The sequence below is a fragment of the Sander vitreus genome, chromosome 4, assembly GCF_031162955.1.
Source record: "Sander vitreus isolate 19-12246 chromosome 4, sanVit1, whole genome shotgun sequence".
Taxonomy (NCBI): Eukaryota; Metazoa; Chordata; class Actinopteri; order Perciformes; family Percidae; genus Sander; species Sander vitreus.
In genome coordinates this window covers 15,498,500-15,518,569 of record NC_135858.1, presented here as the reverse complement: position 1 = coordinate 15,518,569, position 20,070 = coordinate 15,498,500, and the positions used below count along the sequence as shown (strand labels likewise).

At 41.7% G+C, this 20,070-nt stretch overlaps 2 protein-coding genes across 7 annotated transcripts; one reads left to right on the top strand and one right to left on the bottom strand.

Annotated features, from left to right (window-relative positions):
• The first annotated feature begins 417 nt into the window (after positions 1-417).
• On the top strand, positions 418-11,306 carry rereb (arginine-glutamic acid dipeptide (RE) repeats b). 5 transcript variants are annotated; one of them, XM_078248616.1, is made up of 17 exons: positions 418-715; positions 1,622-1,670; positions 2,124-2,248; positions 2,957-3,056; positions 3,161-3,259; positions 3,625-3,705; positions 3,839-3,989; positions 4,114-4,200; positions 4,310-4,503; positions 4,722-4,880; positions 5,233-5,343; positions 6,342-7,483; positions 8,468-8,672; positions 8,776-9,478; positions 9,595-9,732; positions 9,821-9,992; positions 10,259-11,306. In XM_078248616.1, the coding sequence occupies exons 1-17, from the start codon at positions 609-611 to the stop codon at positions 10,290-10,292; spliced, it is 3,657 nt and encodes a 1,218-aa protein (XP_078104742.1). In that variant the 5' UTR covers positions 418-608; the 3' UTR covers positions 10,293-11,306. The 5 variants fall into 5 exon arrangements, with proteins under 5 accessions (XP_078104742.1, XP_078104740.1, XP_078104739.1 ...); XM_078248614.1 differs by having other exon boundaries at positions 4,719-4,880; XM_078248613.1 differs by having other exon boundaries at positions 4,292-4,503.
• Positions 9,820-19,897, bottom strand: perm1b (PPARGC1 and ESRR induced regulator, muscle 1b). Of its 2 annotated transcripts, none has more exons than XM_078248619.1 (4): positions 19,806-19,897; positions 15,158-18,096; positions 14,919-15,035; positions 9,820-10,020 (listed from the first exon to the last, which is right to left on the bottom strand). In XM_078248619.1, exons 2-4 carry the CDS (start codon positions 18,069-18,071, stop codon positions 10,016-10,018), a joined length of 3,036 nt encoding a protein of 1,011 aa, XP_078104745.1. In that variant the 5' UTR covers positions 18,072-18,096; positions 19,806-19,897; the 3' UTR covers positions 9,820-10,015. The 2 variants fall into 2 exon arrangements, with proteins under 2 accessions (XP_078104745.1, XP_078104744.1); XM_078248618.1 differs by lacking the exon at positions 9,820-10,020 and adding an exon at positions 11,513-14,555.
• Positions 19,898-20,070: the final 173 nt, after the last annotated feature.

The window sequence follows — 20,070 nt, the reverse complement described above, 5'->3', positions numbered from 1 at the left end:
TTGTTGATTGTTCGAGATAAATAATAAAAAAAATTTGTTCACCATACCTTTATTTATTGTAAATATAATAATGACAAGCTCAGTTTACCTGCAAAATTACAGCACCAAACTGCTTCCACATGAGCAAATATGGATAATATTAAAGATTTTATTTTGTATTAATGATTTGCAAAAACATATGTTTTTACAAATTAATATGTGAAAATATATATTTGTGATGTTTAATTTTTTTTATTAAATAACCTCAAAACCAGTAAATAGCTGTAAACTCGACAAAACTGACAGTATATTATCAGAGGTTTTCTACACGCCACAGCCTTACATTAACCGAACTGTTTCTGCGACTGGGAGGTTAACGTCTTACATAATGTTTAATAACCACAGCAGTTCACACAGTATGATACGATGTTTGATTCATGGAGGCCTGTGCAGCAGCTGGTGAGCAGCCTCAGTGGCTCCTGCTCCTGCTGCTGATCCGCGGCACATGCTCAGTTATGTACACCCAGACAACTTTGAAGGCTTAGCTGTGGCTGCTGAGGTCATTGCACTGGGAAAGAAAATAGACCGACTCCCTCCACTATACCGCCTCCATTTTGAATAGCCATGTAATGGGGGATTCGCATAGTTTTTGTGTGTATCGCCCACTGCGCTGCGTAGTGTCAACAAGCCACATCCAAACAGCCTTCGACATGGACGACCTGTTCAGTCCGCGGAGGTAACTTGATTAACTTACATTTTGCATTTATATTTTTGTTGTTATGTATTAAATATGTCTCTCAGTGTTTCGTAGCGTTACTTTAAGAGACGTTTGTATGAAATAGTCGGAGTGTCAGTGGTCACGAAGTTCGTATCTGGCTAACAAGCTAACCAAATAACGGCGTAATCTTACTGTCTCGTTAGCAGCTAGCAGCTCCTGCTGGAAAATGATTTTTTTTTGATCGCTTTAATATAGCTAACAGTTATTTCTGCAGCTATTGTTTTAAACGTCAGTAATGCAGATTAACCATATACATCGTTTAATAAATCAGCTGTTATTTCCTCTGGGCTTGGCGTGTATTGACATGGGTCGTTGTCGCTATATGTAACGTTATGTATGTCAATGGCATGTTGTGCATGCTAACATTTATATTTATTATTGATTGCATACTTTAGCTAACAGTTAACCAAGAGACGGAGGCAGACGGCTACTGTCAACCTGTTAGGATCTCCAAAGTAGCACACACTGATCTTGTAATGGTGACCGTAAAAATTAGCAGCTTTTGTATGACTGATTGACAGTCTTGTACGGTTCTAGCGTCAGATTTCATTCATATAATATAAGGAAACGTCGCAGGTCACAGCTGAGATTGGCTCACAGTGATGGAGGGGCGGGATGGTATTCTGCTGCTGAAATCACTGTGCAGTGGGAGGGAAGCTGCTCTGACAGCAAAGTTAAAGCTGGACATATTGATCTTAATGTAACGTTACAGCGTTAGCGACCCGCTAATCAACAGTTATTAGCAGACTGACTTAACTGTGTGAACACAATTATATTTACTCTTCCTTTATTCTTAACACTTTGCCGATGTCAAGACTGTAGGTTGCAAATTAATATTAATGCACATGACCATTTTTGTTTCAGGAGCCTGAACAGCACACAGGGCGAGATAAGAGTGGGACCAAGTCATCAGGTACACCCTGTTGAAATATTATTTGTCACATTTGAATGAAATTAAGTTTTGAAATTATGAATACACTTCTATATACTACATCTTTTTTTTGGCGGGTGGGTAAAGACATATTTTGAAAATCAACATTTGTAGGAAGACAATATTAGAGAAGTATGTGTACCTGCTGAGTGTAACGTTAGGTCCTATTGGCCTATCATTATCATTATGAAACTAGTCAGACCTGTCTGTTCAGTGTGCTTTGTTTGAATGTCATACAGTACACACATTTTTGACATTTGAATCACTCTTAAAATGTAAATTACTGTTGAATGTTTTCTAAAGTGCTTGCATTTGTGCCCTGTAATTCTCCCTTTTTAAAACATTAATCTTGGCAGGACATTCAGTTGCTGTTCTTTAAGGTGGTCTAATGAGTGTTGGTTGCTGTTTATTGTCAATTCTATGGTTTCACTACAGGCCAAACTACCAGAGTTGCAGCTGCGGTCTGCTCCTGGTTTACAGACTCAGACAGAGAGTGAGGAACTGATGTGGATGCCTGGGGTCAATGACTGTGACCTTCTCATGTACCTCAGAGCTGCCAGGTCAGTGTCTGCACTATACTGCTTAACATCACTGGTACTAAGGTGAACTTGGTCAGTCGTGAGTTATGTATAAAGGCTGGCACCTTTGCAAAAGGGGGCAAAATATTTTTGGAGAATTTTACAATCAACAACGATAATTAACCTGCAGCCATGTCCTTACTGAACAACAAGATACATATGCTATTTAATGCTTTACTGAATAGCCCTTACTATGTTACTTACCTATAAACAAATACTACTTCACTATATGTCAAACCAGTACTAATGGGGGGCGGCCTCTAGCTCACCCAGTAAGGGCGTTCGCCCCATGTAGGCTGAGTCCTTTGCAGCGACGTGCATACGACGGGCATTATTGCAATAACAAAATTAAAATGCAAAAATAACCAGTATTACTTACTAGCTTTTTGACAAGGGTAATCAGAAAAGTGTCACAAATGGGGAGGCAAAAACAAAACCAGTCTTGGTCTAGTTATTTGAATGCCAGAGTGAAAGCAGCCTGCGTATAGTCTACTTTCTCTATTTACCTGATTTATTTCATGTCATGCAACTATGAAATGTGGTTTTAATTGGGGGGAGGGATTAAGAGAAACGCTGTTCACCTGTACTCTAAAGCATTTCAGAATCACTCCTTGGAATCAGGCTAAATATTAAACTAGGAAAGTGTAAAAGTGCACCCTCAGTATCTATTTCACCTCTTTATTTTTCAAGGAGCATGGCAGCGTTTGCCGGGATGTGTGATGGTGGATCCACAGAGGATGGATGTTTAGCAGCCTCCCGTGATGATACCACACTCAACGCACTCAACATGGTGCGGAAAACAACTTGAATTATATTCATCAGTATCTAGTAAATTCAAAGACCCAAAATATTGCATTGCAGATTTACAAACATCTATGTTTTCATCAATTCTAGCTACATGCAAGTCATTATGATGCAGCAAAAGCTCTCCAGCGTCTGGTTAAGAAGCCTCTGCCGAAGCTTATTGAGAAATGCTGGTCGGAGGATGATGTGGTGAGACACCTTTTAGCTAGTAGTGGTGATGAAAATGACGCAAACTGTTTATACTTAGCGTGTTTAACAATGCAGTGAGTGTAATATAAAAGTTCTCTGATCAGAAATTGGCAGTTTATTCAACTTTTTTCACTTTAGTATGATACAAGCCTGCAGTAAAATAGTGTTTTTTAACCACTACCTTAGTTTTGAATGGAAAATCAGTTTAGTACTTTGTTATAATAACTATATCAGACATATATGTTTAATAAATGCTCGTATATATATTACAAGATTAGCATTATCTATACAGGAGCCTTTTATTTCGCAGCTGTATATCATTTAGTTTTATCCACCACAACCCTTCCCTCTTTTTTCCCCAACAGAAACGCTTCATCAAAGGCCTGAGACAGTATGGAAAGAATTTCTTCCGCATCCGGAAAGACTTTCTGCCCAGCAAAAAGACTGTAATTGAACACTATGTTTCTGCGTACAGAACAATTCGTTATGCATGCAGTGATTTCATTGTAGCCATATCTTTTTTTTTTTTAAGAAACATAACTTGGATTGTTCCTAAATGTCCTGTGTTCTTCTCATCAGGGGGAGCTGATCACTTTCTATTACCACTGGAAGAAAACTCCTGAGGCTGCAGGAACAAGAGCTTATCGACAGCAACGACGACAGCCGTCCTCTCGCAAAGCAAAGACTCGCTCTGCGACAGTTCCTGTAACCCCATCGCGAAATTATTCAGGTGAACACTTAGTGTTCCATTTTGTGTTTCCCCTATTCATGCCGATCTTCACAGTTGTGCGGTCACTAAGTGTGCAGTCATATGAACAGGACGTCTTCATTGAAGCTGATCTTCTCCTTTGCAGTGGATGCAAGTTCTGCCAGTGAGGATGATCTTGATAGTGAAGACAGTGAACAGGAAGTCAAGAGCTGCAGCCACTGTGGTACAACAAGTGAGTACACGTCTTTATTTGTGAGTAATCAAATTCTGCTCAGTATTTTTAATACATACTTGCTAACGGTCTGTGAAACTTTTGCCTAAAGCATTTTATCCCAAAACAGGTTCTAAGGATTGGCACCAGGGCCGTAGAGACAACCCGTTGCTATGCACAACTTGTCGCACATACGAAAACAAACATGGATGTCTGCCGCCAGCTCCAAAATCTGCAGTCGCTCCATTCATGTTTAAACCTGTTAAAGAGGAAGAAGAGGTGAACAGCAAGCATGGCATGAGGACGCGGCGAAGCAGAGCACCTGTAAGCCTGAGGCTAGCAGATCAATCATCTTTACTACTAGTAATGAACATTCAAAAGAAATTGTAGTTAAAATGTCTTTTATATATAAAACAGATTTCACAACCTATTGAATCCGTCCAAAGGTTTGACTTACTGCAACACATGTCTTTCTTGCTTGTGTTTTACCAAATAAAAAATAAATAAAATAAACTACTGATTATTTTCTTTTTTTAAAGCAGCTGTCAACTTTAAGAAGTGGCCACAGGAGGCTCACAGGATCCCCCACCAGTGAGGATCAGCAGTCCAGTAGCCAGCCCTCTCCAAGTGGAGCAACTTCTAATTCTTTGAGATCGTCATCCACAGATAATAAGATTGAATCCAGCAAGAAGACAAACAAGGTAAACATAAGCTACACATTTTCATATAGATGCTGGACCTGTATGACATTATCTTATCACACCAGCTGGATTGTTTGCATATTATTCTGACGAGGAACTCTTCAAAGAATTCAGCCGTTGAGTTGATGAAAGCTTAGTTAGTCCCAACCTACATGTAACGGAAATTATACATGCACATTATATGTAAGTGATTTAAACAATGTGGCCCTTGAGGATACATGTAATACTGCTGCAGCCATAGATGCTTGTTGAATATCACTCGTTGAGGTTTTGTGTCAGTCATCATCATCATCATCATCATCGTTTTCTGTCAGTAATTAACACCACTGTGTAAATCATGCTGTGTCCACAGAAGATAAAAGAGGAGTTAACGTCACAAAAGACAACAAAACGTGTACGGGAGAGTCCTGCTCAGGAGCATGACGAGCCTGAAAAAGTTACACCTAAAAGGCCGAAGACACAGGTGAGATGGAACACTTTATGTCAAATATCATTTGGGTAAAAACTTCTCAAAAGGTGCCAGTTTGTGCAGCAGGGAGCAGTAAACGTCAGTCCTAAACTGTCATAGAAAAGTCTGCAATGAGTTTCAAAGTGTAAGTAGGGCTGTCGCAATCATAACATTTTAGTTGACGATCAATTGCGATTAACAATTTAATTGTCTTTTTCTGTCCATTTTATGCCACTGTTGTGTTTGGCTTTGCAACTAGACCTAAATCGATGTTGACAATTTCAATGGCTGCCCATCAAAACGATGCAGTCGTTAGCTTGTTCTAAAACTGTTGTGAAGGAAGAAGAAGAAAAGAAGAAACTTCATTATTCGTCACATACAATCGTACAGTACAAAGTAGTGAAACTCAATCTCTGCAGTTAACCCATCCAAGTATTAGGAGCAGTGGACAGCCACATACAGCGTCCGGGGAGCAACTTGTGTCACAGGACACTTTGACATGTGGTCGGAGGAGCCTGGGCTCGAACCCCCAATCTCTGTGGTTGTGGGCTGACCCCCCTCTACCTCTGAGCCACCCAGGCTGACCTAATGTAATGAAAAAGTGGTTCAAGACAGTTAGTTAATGTAGAAGGAGGCTTCATTTTATTTTTAAAAGTTAATATGCAACAGAGAAATGCAAAGCTAGTATTAACCGTTCCTGCTTCAGCTTCTAGACTGTGGTGGGGAGACTTTGTTTTGCCTCCAGTGCCGAAGTTGATGCTCATTTAAGGGCTAACCAGCTTCACTTTACCGAGCAGTTGGGAAGCAAGACACAGGAACTTTACTTGGTCTCGAGGAGCTACAGAATTTATTAATAGACAAACTGAAACATAAATTGTACATTTATTACCACTTTGACAACTTTACTGCTAATTTATTCTCCGCTCTTATTACCACCACCTCTCTCTCTCTGATAGTAATCACATATTGCTCAGTGTGAATTGGGTACATCGTTTGTTTGTTTGTTGCTCCAGGATCCACGGGGCTTGCGGTCAGAGGGGGAGGCCGAGGTAGAGGAGGAAAGTTCTTCAGAAAGCCGCAGTGCTCAGGACGACGGCAGCAGTGACACCAAAGACATCGATCAGGACAACCGCAGCTCCTCTCCCAGCATTCCCAGCCCTCAGCAGGGCAACGAGAGCGACTCTGACTCATCTGCCCAGCCGAACGGTGGCCCATCAGAGCCTGTTGCTGCTGCTGCTGTGCTGGCTGACGCACCAGTCCCACAGGCCCTCCCCTCTCAGGGCCATCCCATCACTCCTCAGCCAATGCAAAGCGCCCCCCCTGTTGATCCTGCACAGAGCCCCCCTCCTCCTTCTCAGGACCCCCCTCAGCCAGCTGCTGGTCAGTCAGCTGCCACAGCAGGCCCAAACAGCCGACCACAGCCCGCCTCTCACTCTCTTTATGGTTTACCACCTCTTTCTTCAGCAATGGCTCAGGATTCTCCTCTTTCTCCAGCATTTCAGGTCCCACCTGCTCTCAACTCTGCACAGTCTCAGCAGCCTCATGGCCTGTCACCTCAGGCCCCCCAGCGACCCCCTCCCTTCTTTAGGGAGTCTCAGCTCCCCCAACCTCCTCTATCTGGCCCACAAATCAAGCCTCCTCCCACCACTCCAATTCCACCTTCACACAAACAGATGCCACACCAGTCTGCTACACCTTTCCCTCAGATGCCCTCCAATCTCCCCCCTCCCCCTGCTCTAAAGCCACTCAATTCTCTGCCCAACCAGCATCCTCCAGGTGCCCCCCCTCCACCTCTTCAGCTCATGCCACAGCCTTTGCCAATGCAGTCACTTCCTACCCAGCTTCCAGTGATCTCCCAGGTGCAGACCCACCCTGGAAAAAGCATGACTTCCTCTCACCCACCGGCCGCAGCCTCACACCCTCTCACCTCTGTAACATCTTCTGCTATTGGCCCCGTCCCGAGCCTCCAGCCTGCATTCCAACCTCTTCCTCTGAGACCTTCACCAAGCACCGCAGCAGGGGGATCACACATTCAGATTAAAGAAGAGCCATTGGATGAGATAGAAGAGGCTGAAAGCCCACCCTCTCCACCTCGGAGCCCCTCGCCAGAGCCCACCATTGTCAACATGGCAAGCCATGCCAGCCAGTCTGCACGGTATGTTGGAAGACATTCTTTTTTAGGAAAATCTCAAAAAATAAGTGTTTGACTCATCTTGTAAAAATTAGGTTTTCAGATTCCTATGCATTATTGTGAAAACCGCTATACCACAGTGTTTAAATAATGATGCCTCTTTGTTTTATTTACTTATATTATACATGTGAGTATCAAATGTGCAATTTAAAGAAAAAATACACCAATCCTACCAATTATGAGAACATTTTACTTACCATATAAGCAACACAAGTAGTCAGACAACCAGACGTTTCAAACAAAATCTCTAAAACTTGCAATAACTGACCACTTGGGGGCAGTCGAAAAAAGCTGTGAACACACAAACTCGTTAGCAGACAGCAGATTAAGAGCAACACTAACATTCATTGGAAGCTAATGTGACAAATGGAAGTCCGATATTCGTTATCGTTTTAGTTCTGGTTTGGTCTCTACCACTTCCTGAGGAAAATGTACGTATGTTCACCAGCTAGTCGCTAACTGTCTTGTCTTGGGCTTTGGAGTCATTTCTGCTGAAAACAGCTGCCTGCTGCTGATCACAACGGCGCTGTGAGATCATTGAGAGAGAATAAAAATAGTAAAGTTGCAGGCCAGAAAACTAAAACAATGAGCTGAAAGACGAAAGTTTTGTAAAGCTGAAATGGACTGTAGCTTCATCACTTGGAGCAGCCCCTTTACTTTATACAAGTAGTCATGTTAACCATTGTTGCTTTTGTTTTCCTTTACAAATAAGTGGTTCACATAATACAGTTAAACTATGGACGTGTCTGATTGCTGGTGTTGTTCCCATTAAACTTTGTAAAGGCAGTTCTTGCTGAGTTAATTGATTCCCAGATCTCATTATATCTCTCCGTCATTATAACTGACAGGAATTGTTTCCAAAACTACCTGTTAAATGAATGTTGCGATTATGTGTGAAAGTTTATTAGTCATACTCAAAAGAAAATGCACATCTGTTATTTCTTTCAGGTTTATCAAACACTTGGATCGTGGTTACAACTCCTGTGCCAGAACAGACCTGTTCTTTACTCCACTTTCAGCCTCCAAGCTGGCCAAGAAAAGGGAAGACGCTGTGGAAAAGTCCAGGAGAGAGGCTGAGCTCAGTGCTCGACAAGAACGTGAAAGGGAAAAAGACAGAGAGAGAGAGAGAGAAAGGGAGGCAGACAGAAATGCTGTGAGTGCAACAGTCCATTCCTTCCTTTTTTAACATCATCTTTGTCACAAAACATGTATTGAGTTGTAACGTGAGTTATCTCACGCACTGTCTTTGCTTACAGAGAGCCTCCAGTTCGTCCCACGACAGTCGCATGAGTGATGTTCAGATGACGGTTCAGGGCCACGGGCGCCCCTCCTTTGAGCAGCCCCCCACCACTGTAGCCGCTGTGCCCCCATACATTGGCCCTGATACACCTGCTCTGCGCACCCTGAGTGAATATGCCCGACCTCATGTCATGTCGCCCAACAACCGCAACCACCCTTTCTATGTGTCACTGAGCCCTGGCGACCCCTTGCTGGCCTACCACATGCCTGGCCTGTACAGCGCTGAACCCAGCCTTAGAGAGCGCGAGCTCCGAAACCTCCGAGAGAGGGAGCTCCGCGAGAGGATGAAGCCTGGCTTTGAGGTCAAGCCCCAAGACATGGAAACTTTACACCAGTCAGCCAACCCCATGGAGCACTTTGCCAGACACGGGGCGATCGGTCTTCCCCACATACCCGGGCCTCCCCATCACTTTGCACCCTTTCATCCCGGACTGCACCACCTGGAGCGGGAGAGGATGGCGCTGGCAGGACCTCAGCTGCGCCCGGAGCTGAGTTACGCAGAGCGACTCACTGCAGAGCGGCTTCACGCAGAGAGGATGGCATCTGTGGCGACCGACCCTGCTGCCAGGCTGCAGATGCTCAATGTGACGCCACATCATCACCAGCACTCTCACATTCACTCCCACCTCCACCTGCACCAACAGGATCTCCTCGGTCAAGGTGAGTTTGGACTTATTGACTTTATGGGTTTTGCTAAGTTAATTAGTCGGTATTAATATTATCCGATTGGGTGAAGTTGACCTTCATTTACTGTATGATTTTATTTCTTCATCCAGGTTCAGGCCCTCATCCCCTAGACCCCCTGGGAACAGGACCACGTTTTGCCAGGTTCCCCTTCCCTGGCGGACCGATTCCCAATGCTTTACTCAGCGATCTTCCTCATGATCATGAGATGCTGCGCCACCCACTGTTTGGTTCGTAATCTCAACCCACAGCCTACCTCTTGAATCTTTTCTGAGTCCATCTCCTCCAATTTGGTCATTTTTTTTGTGTCTTCCATAGGAGCTGCATATCAACGAGAGCTGCAGGGCCATATTCCCCAGTCTGCTGCTCATCAGCTCCAGGCCATGCATGCTCAGTCTGCAGAGCTGCAGAGGATGGCTATGGAGCAGCAGTGGCTGCATGGGCATCACCTGCATGGAGGCCCTCTCCCGAGTCAGGAAGATTATTACAGGTGAGGCTTTTCAATGTCTTATCTTACACTACAGAGAAAAGAAAATAGGTTATTTCAGTGATTTAAAAAGCATCACATTATCATTGTAGCTATGCAGCCTAATGGGACTTCATAATATGTAAAATCCCTTCGTATTTGTGCATTGGTTGTTAACATTTTCTCCTCTATGGAGCCAACATGATTCCACATTGCTCAGTTAAACTCATGTAAAATGTGTTTCACCGCAAAAGTGTTTACCTCGTTTCTTTGTTTCTGTTTTCTAAAAGCCGTCTGAAGAAAGAAGGTGACAAGCCATCTTGAGTGCCAGGTGGTGCATGCCCTGAAATCCTATACTCATACCCAATAGAATACTGTGTACTTTTTTAAGACTGTAAGAAAATATTCATCTGTCCATTTCTTTTGTTTTAATATATTTTAGAAAAATCTTTGTGGATCTTTATGTGCATTCCTTGTTAGCACTTAATGGGACTGTCAAAGTCCGTCTGAGATTTTCACATCACTTTAGACTTTATACTGGTTTTATTATCAACGTAATGAACAATCTCACCCATTCATGCGATTTAAAGTGACAGATTTTCTCTCACAACAATCACTGTAAAACTGTTTCATATGCAGTGATAAGTATTAGCTAAAATATAGCTCTTATAAAGGATATGAAAACAGATAGACTTTGGTGTTAAGTTTAAATATCTATCTATGATTTCTAAATGATTTCCTTGTACAGAATGACATTTAAATCTGTTTGACTGATTGTAACGACCTAGCATGACTCAGCCTTCCTTTTTTTCACAAAACTAGAATAGAAAGTTGCATTGTGGTGTTTAGACTTTGAAAGCATATTAGAGGTTGGTTTTACTCTTAAATCTGCTAAATATTTGTCTAAATCCTAAAGTTTTATATATCAAGATATCTTTTCACAGTATAACCGAAGCTTTTATTCGCTCATTTTTGAGATTGTAAATATTACATGTTCACAATGTTCTATATGAATAAGTACTATTGATATAGCAGTAGATGTGAACACTTGACCCTCGATTCAGCACGATAGCAGTAAATCATAAGCTAAAACAGTATATAGTATTATAAGGAGAGTCATTATTAATTGGACCATGATCTGTCGCTACAGACAGAAAGTTTTATTAGAATGATGTATTTACATTGTTTTGATGCGAGTAACTGAATTGGAGAGAAACTAAATCTTAAGCATTTTGATGGAATTTTTAAAAGAACTGCCTCTAAATTCAATATTTATGTGACATAATATGAAAGTGTATCCATTGCATATTTATTTCAATAAATAATTCTGCAATGACATTCTCTTTGCACTTGGGAGTTCCTCTGTAACAACAGCCTGTGGTATATACAATTTATTAGGTATACCTAGCTGAAACTAATGTCGTCTAAAACAACAGTCCTACAGTAAATTCTACCTTCATGAAGGTTATAATGATCCGTTTTTGTTGAAACTGTTATAGAGAGGTGTTTGATTCACCTGTATGGTCATTTTGGAGGATGTAGTTTCTGGTTCGGTTGAACGAAATTGCGTTATACTGACGACGTCAGTCTAGGTAAACCTCTGCATAATGTAATGTATTAGACTGCATTAGTGTTAGCCTAGGTGTACCTAATAAACTGGCAACAGTGGGTTTATACTGTGAAAATAACAGTATAGTTCCTGTTAGCGCTGTTTTTTCTTGCACACATCAACTTGGACAGCGAGGAGAGTCATATATTCATGGTTTTATTGCATTTAATCACTTTATTGCACAAAATCTGTCATATATGTAAAATCATATGTACCCAGTCTTGTTTGACAAGAGATATGAAGTGTTGCTTGTAGATCTTTACACAAAATGTGATATGAGCACTATATTTAGGGGTAATTCATACAAGCATCTGAGAACGGATATGTCAATTAGATTTTGCTTATGTATATGGTAGGCAAATATATAATAATTAGCTATTTTTAAAGCTTAAATATTGTTCCAACACAGGATGTGACGGATCTTAGCAGATACCCTGGTCTTTTCACTACAAAGTATTTTAGGTCAGTGGTTCCCATCCTGGGGGTTTGGAATTAATCTAAGGCATTGTGAGTTAATTACCAGAGTAGGACACAAGAAAAAACTAAAACTGCCACACAGTTACATTCTTCTGTGTAGTTTAATGCTGTATAATTTTACCTCTACTTGCCTGTATGGAATTATTCAAATGAAATGGTCTAAAAGTGAAAAATCCTTCTGAGCTGCTCACAACTTGTGCAGCCTGTGATGAAAGGTAACAAGTAGCTGTGACTTTATATTAAAGTTGAACAAAGCCAAAAAGTTTGGGAACCACTGTTTTAGACGATGCTTACCCATCATGCACAGCTCATGCAGTCACGTACTGAACCTTTTCTTACAACAAAAAGTATGAGCTTCTCTGCTTACATAATGGTCCACATACCAACCTCAGTTTACACCCTTTCACCAGAACTGAAGAATCAAAGTCTCTCTCTCCGATAGAAAGAGACAGGATGAGTGGGCAAAACTGTGGTAATTTGTGTGTGTGTGTGTGTGTGTGTGTGTGTGTGTGTGTGTGTGTGTGTGTGTGTGTGTTTTGAATGTGTTTTAGTTTTGTAAAGTATCCGGCTGCACTGTGATCTTCCTGTATGTGATTACCTGCCTGGCTTGACACATACGCTCGCGTCTCGCACAAGAAATAGAGAGAGAGACGCCGAAACTAAACCTAGCTTGATCGCTGCAACACGCGGGCCAAACATTTTGTTTTTGCAGGATGGTAGGGGAAGACTCATGAATATTCATTAGGGAACTCATACCTGAATGGCTAGTACTCGTTGCCTGCTCTGGTTGGGTTGGTAAGGTCAGAGCCGGTCTACGTTGACAAATCTCAGATTTGATTGTTGTTTTTGCAAGTTCAACATGGATCATAGGTTGAAAGTTGAATGAACGAGTACTTATGTCCTTTCGATTTCTTACAGGTTGAGTCATTCTGCTAATGAATGCTGATTGGTCAGTGAAGGACTGATTACGACCAGAGAAGCCGCTTGATGGCATCCGAAGCGGAACCAGAATGTCAGAGTGAATATTTCGGCGTGGTTTTTAAAACATTAGTAAACCTCTTTCTAGCATGTGTATTAACAGGGAGAGTCTAACCTGTCAGCTGTGTTGTCGATGCCTCAAGAGAAAAAAGGAAGTGACTCAGAGCTTGCCGTAAAGCAGTATCTCTGGCCGTACGATGTGTATGACGTCATTGACATTTTAAAAGGCTTTTTAGAACAAAAAATACACTTTGAAAAAAATCTAACACCCAGCAGTGGAATGGAACATTGAAATTACTAGACAAAAATTGATATCCTGAGAAAAGTGGATTTTTAGGGGTATAGCTCTATAGAGTCCCATTCATTCTGCACTCGCCTGTGAGCGCCCCCTATATGGAACCAGAGTGGAACTGCAACCAGTTCAGAAGCCGGAAGTATCAGGAGAGTGGAACTTCTCCCCTTATTAGAAATTCTCTGGTTAGGTTTAGGCAAGTGGGATTGGTTATGGCTAGGGCGAGCCAATCAGGGATGAGTCTTCCCCTACCACCCTACAAAAAAGAAATCTGCACGTGGGCCAACGCAGAGCTATGCGCCCGATGTGAACGGACAGATTCGATAACATATGGGGCGCCGAAATAAAAATAGCTGTTACGCGCCCGGTGTGTTCCCAACAAATCCCATTAAAAGACCAAAACCTCAATACTTTCCAACTTCATTATCCTGTCTGTGGCTCTCAACCCCAAGCCAATTTGTTCCTATTAGAATATCAGATATATCTCAAATATACTGATTAAAATGAATAAATAAAAAATAAAAAGCTAAATAATTTCCTAAAACAACTAAGCACTAGTTTTTAGCAAACGTAACCATAATGTCTGTCTGAGCGTGTCTTTTTTATTATGTAGTCTGCTTATTTTTTACTCTCTATTTGTATTGCACATTAGCCTTTTAGCACATCCTCTAGTCTAGAGAGTATACCACCCCCACATTTCACTGCACACATTGAAAATATGAATATGTGACCAATACATCTTTGAATCTTGATCTTAAATCTTGAAATAGTGCATTTGTTGGGAACTATATTCAGCCCCTTCTTTGTTAGTCACTCTACAGCGTCAATATTAATTGTAATGTAAGATGTTTTTGGACAACAATGGCGGTCTCTGTCAGAGAGGAATAAGCTATATCAGGCTTTAGTTACAGACAATTGTTATTGTTAATCAATTCATTGTTGTCATATCACCAGACTTTAACTTCCTTTTACTAAAAATGTCCAACTAGCTTCAGGCTATAAAGAACTTAAAACATCAGTTTGCTAACGTCTACCTTTACATGCTGTATTCATTGTAACTTGGAACCCAAAGCATTTTATGGATGGACCCAAGTGAAAAAGTTTGGAAAGGACTCTTCTCTTCTCTCTTGTGTGTACACATATCAGGGATCATCTTAAGAAGGATTCTTCTTCTTCACATACTGCCGCAGGTACTGGATAGCCGACAGCGCGCTCACATTTGCTAGCAGAGCTGAACAGGATTTCAATAAAGGTTACTTTGAAGAATTGGATGTCAATTCACCAAGTTATACAGTAGGCTACTTTTCAGGTTCAATAAACTTAAAGCCCCTGGAAATGTGGTTTCAAATAAGTATCTCCCATTAACAATTAATATTCATAGTTATTAGTGTTCAACACTCATATAACTCAGCTCAAAAATACAGTGTTGCTAAACTCTGATTGGTGCACAGAAATACGTTAAATCACCTTACAGGAAGAAGCTGATGGAGAGAATTTGTTTTCAGGGCATATAATGTCTGTATTTTAGACACCAGGTTTAAACTAGAAGATGAATGACTGTAACAGCAAAATATCAATGCAAGAAGTTTCATACCTGCTTTCCAGGCATCAGCAGTATCCGGATCAGAGGATTTTAACACCCAGGAGGCAAAAGCAATGCAGACCAAACACATATCTGACTGCTTCAGTGTGGAGAAGATGCCCTCTCGTCCTGTCATACACATAAACATGCACAAACACAGTAGATGTCATTTAATTGTAGTTTTGCTTTGGGTGTGTGTGTGTTTTTTTTTTTTTACATCCAACCCGCTGTATGAGAGAGCTCAGACTTACTTGTTGTCTGTATAGCTTCCCAAACCCTCTGCTGCACTGCTAGCTCTCTAAACAACTGAGAAGGCGTTGAAGTGACTCTCCTCTCAGTGAGCACTGTTATTGGTGGATCCGCACTCTTCATGGTGATCTTCTCAGCCTCAACTGGGAACACCCAGGCACCAGATCTCCTGCACCAGATGCTACCTTTGTCGGGAAAGTGAATCTTCCTTATCAAACTTTGCCAGCTATGAAATCCATGTGGGGCTGCTGCCCCACAATCACTGCCCTGGATGAAAGAGCCAGACACAACTCTGATTGGAGAGATGTCGTCCTCCTCCTTGCAGAAGAAAACATAGTTCAGATGTGGGAATGTGAGTTCTCTGACAGTGGGATGAGAACAGGAGAAAATGGGTATGGGTCTCTCATCACTGCGCTGGCAATCATGAAGGGAAAAGAATGACATTTCATCCCTGAATGTACAAAGAGTGTAGTCAAACACAGGAGCCAGTGAGATGTCTTCTGGTTCATAGAAGGTGACGCACCGCGAGTCCCCATTTGTTTTATTCTCTCTGAGTAAGTATTCAAACATTTCAGGGAAGGATACTTGATAATGTTCATCCAGAAAAGGTGCAGGTATCAGTGTTCCAACACTGTCGCTCGCTTTTAAAACCACATTTTCCTCCAGAGATGGACAGCTGCTGAGCAACAGACTGCTCTCATCATTCCCAAGTAGCAACTGCAAAGATAAATCCTCTGTGTTGAGAGCTTGTACGTTGTGCATGCTTTTGCTTTTTGTTATCTGTCTCGGCCATGCAAGTTCGCTTGAAATGAAAGCATTTGAGTCCTGATCCTCAAAACATTTACTTGTGAAGTCCTCTAAAGGCACAGGTGTCTCCTTTCCTTCAGAGCCTGTGGAGTCCTCTTCCTCATGTGCTAAGAAAGGAGAGTCACTTGTGCTTCGTTGTTTTTTGCTTTGAGGGTCAGGACTGGGGTTCCTACTGGCGCCAAGAAACTGCCAGTACTCTTCTTCAAAATCGGAGGTGGATAACTCACAGCTTGAGCGATCTGGCTTGGATTCGTCAGGCTGTGTGAAATAGTCTGAGTCAGCAGTGTCAGATGTATCCATCAGACCACCATTAAAAAAATTATACTCCGCAGTGTTAATCAAAGAGCTGTGATCGTCTACGCTTGGTGTCACTGTTTCTTGTGTTTCCCTGGGAGGGGTGCTTCTACCCATCCTGAGCTGCAAAATGTCATGTATCGTCAATTTTTCCATTTCATCCCAAAAAGCGGAAATGGCATACACAGGTCGAATGTGGCCCACGGTTTCGGCATATGTTTCAGGGCTGTCGGCCACAGAGCAGAATGTTACAGTTAAATCAGGAATGGGGAGAAGCTGATCTCCTGAAGAGCAATCAGATGCTGAAAGATTAACTTCATGTTTTTGGACTCCAGGTGTATTCGGGGGCAGCGTGCTGTGTGTGTCGTTATCACATGTGGAGTTGTCATCTGGCATTTTGTCAGCACTTTGGCCAACAGATGGAAATGTCAGGGTGGGCTGAACATCAGCACTTTCATGACCTTTAGCGTTGGTAGCTATTACATTGCATGAGAGAGTGCTAGCACAAGAATGCACTTCTCTGTCCTGCGTAGTGTCTGCTTTGGTATTCTCAGTCAGATTGAATAGAGAGCTGTTTTCTGTCAGAGATGATGAGCTTTGCAATTGTTGGTGTTCCACGAGAAGATGTTGAAGTTCCTCCACTGATTCAGTAGCTGACAGATAGCTTTCAGAATCCAAACTGTGAATGGAGAAGAACTTGACATCGTCTTCAAGCTCATCAGACTCTACACTGTCTAACTGTGACAGGTCTTGGTGGGGTGTGGCTGCTGAGGTGCTTGTGTTTTGCAATGTTCTGTCTATTGTTGGCTCAATGATATTGTCTTTGGTGGAGTGAGACATCACCAGGTTTTCTGACAAATTGTCTTCTTCACCAGACGTTGAAGACATTTGCGATGAATCTGAAATGACTCCCATCTGAACGTTCTCAAGATCTTCTTCAGCACTTAGATACCCTACTGATTTTTGCACCAAGTTTTGGTTTGCTTGTGTGACATGCTCTGTGTATGTTCCTTCCTCAGATTCATTTTTATCTTTCATTATCTCAAACTTTAGGCTACTTTCAAGCGATTTCTCTTGCCCAGGTCTCCACATGTGATCGTCCTTACGAGTTTTTTTTTGTCTCCGTTTTCTTTTCACAGAGGCAGCACACACTCGCTGTCGTGCAGGACTGTCATTCACTGTCACGAACCAGCGCTCTTTTTCTGCTCTTAAAGCTCCTCCACTCACACCCTCACTCTCAGCTCTGTCTGTAGTGTGCGGTTCATTCACATTGAGCTCTGTTCGGCTGCAAGAAAGTGGGTCAGATTCCTGTGTGGATTTGAGTTCACGAATGTCACTCTCCATTTGCACATCTCCATCTGATGACTGAACATTTAGTTGCTCAGTTTGCAGTGTGGTTGTGATGATGTCATTTGTCTTCTCTGTGTTGTGCTCTGCTATGGGGATGGTGGTTCCTTCAGGATGATTAAGGCATAGTTCAGCTTTTGTTGTAAGATCATCTTGTCCTTCTCCTGAACCACTCTGAATAATCTGCACTGATATATACTTTACACAACCTGTGCAGTTCTCTTCCTCCGTGCAGCATACTGCAGCGCTGCTTTCAGCGTCATCACAGTTTGCAGGAGAGCTTTGCTGTTGCTCCTGTTGGCTTGTGCCAAAGACTGAACTTGAGTTTTCCGAATCCTCTGAATCACTGAGGATTGAGCTATCATGGCAGGCGAGCGAAGGCTGCAGCAGACAAAGCTCCTCACACTCCTCATAAAAGCTTGTCCAGTCATATTCTGCAATGTGCATGCTGTGATCTAAATCATCCATTTTTATATCTCACATGCTCTTCAATCTGAAGAAAAAAGAGGAAACATGAAGATCAGTTTTAGAAGGTTGCAGATTTAGGTATTTTGCATGCAAAATTACTTTTTCTTTTATCTGCTGGTTTCAAAGCGTCACAGTTAAAGACAGAAACAGAATGAAGAATATAGTCAACACCTGCTCTAAAATTATTAGTGTGAAACAAAGAGATTTAAATTATCTTTGTAATCAACAAATCTTGCGTAAAGCAACGAGCATTTTGCTTTTAAAACTAATCGCCACTCTAATTCTTTTATCTCTTCTGCAGTTCGACTTTTAAATGGATGAAATCTATATTTTTATTTTTGTTTATTTATCTACTCTCTAGGGTGTAGGCCTATATGTAGGCTTGTGTGCTGTATGTATGTGTGTGTTGTCTGTAGCTGCTCTTAAAGGACAATTCTGGCGCAAACCGAACCTAGGGGTTAATAACAGATGTGTACCCACTCTGTCGTTCTCTGGGACATGTTTTCATGCTAATCGAATGTGTTTGTAGCTTGAAACAAGCTAGTGCGGACCGCTGATTAGCTTACAACGCTAGTATTCGGGGCACAGGGAAAGTAAAAACAAATTGCTATTTATACCACTAAAAAGGCTCACAATATCACCACACTTCAACGGTAGCCTAATGAGGGTCCCTAAATGTTAACGGAAGCATTGAGAACTTTGTAAGTGTACAAACAGCTTATTAAAAAGATAGATTATAAAGACAGTCGCGTTCTCGTATACAGGCAGCCGCCGTCTTGGGAGCTACTGTCTTCACAAAACTATCTTTTTAATAAACTGTCTGTACACTTACAAAGTTCTCAATGCTTCGGTTAACATTTAGGGACCCTCATTAGGCTACCGTTGAAGTGTGGTGATATTTTGAGCCTTTTTAGTGGTATAAATAGCGATTTGATTTTACTTTCCCTGTGCCCCGAATACTAGCGTTGTAAGCTAATCAACGGTCCGCACTAGCTTGTTTCAAGCTACAAACACATTCGATTAGCATGAAATCATGTCCCAGAGAACGACAGAGTGGGTACACATCTGTTATTAACCCCTAGGTTCGTTTTGCGCTGGAATTGTCCTTTAACTAATTGCCACTTGTGGGATTAATAACGTTGTTGAATTTAATTGAAATAATGAAATGCAAGGAGTAGCAGTACATCCTTGGCATCCTCGCTAAGTTAAAGTATATACTATAGAGCGTGCATTTCTCTGGAGCTCAACATTGCTTGTAATCAGCTGTCATTAGGAAACTGCTGTGCAGAAGGCAAAAAAGCTCTTGTAAAAAGCTTGAGAAGTTTTAAAGCAACACCAGAGTACTGTGGTCACAAGCTCTATAACAGAGCCCAAAATACTCTGGTCATATGACCTGATATGAAAAAATCAGCTGCCCAATGTCAGGACACAACATACTGTATCAGCTCAACAAACATACTCGGTGGGGGTCATTGATGCAATGTGATATAAGTAAACAAAAAAATGTAATATGATCTTACTTAAAATAACGCCAACTCAAATAACTCCTTATATTTTGTATTTCATCAACACAATTATTTTGTAGTTATTGTGTTATTGTTTGAAATGCTCTACGTCAAAGTCATTGAAGGTCTCGTCTATTACATTATTTATACAATATCAACACAACCAACATTAAGCCTTTAGCTACAGTACATTCATGTTAATGTGTTTCTGTTGTAAAAAGAGACCTACCTGTTGCAGAAGGACAAAGCGTCCAGTTTGAAGGTGTCGGTACTTTCTCCCTGCAGGGACATTTCAGTTCTAAAGTCCGTCTGTCCTTGCTTATGTTAGACTGGGGCCTTGCACTCAGCGGTTATAAATAGAGTAGTATGTCCAGTCACATGTAGCTGCAAACATCCGTCCCTCTATTACCAGAGGTATGACATTTCAGTACCCTAAAATACAAGCCCTTTTACAGTTATTAGAGGTGAGATCGATAATTAATTCCATTATTAAC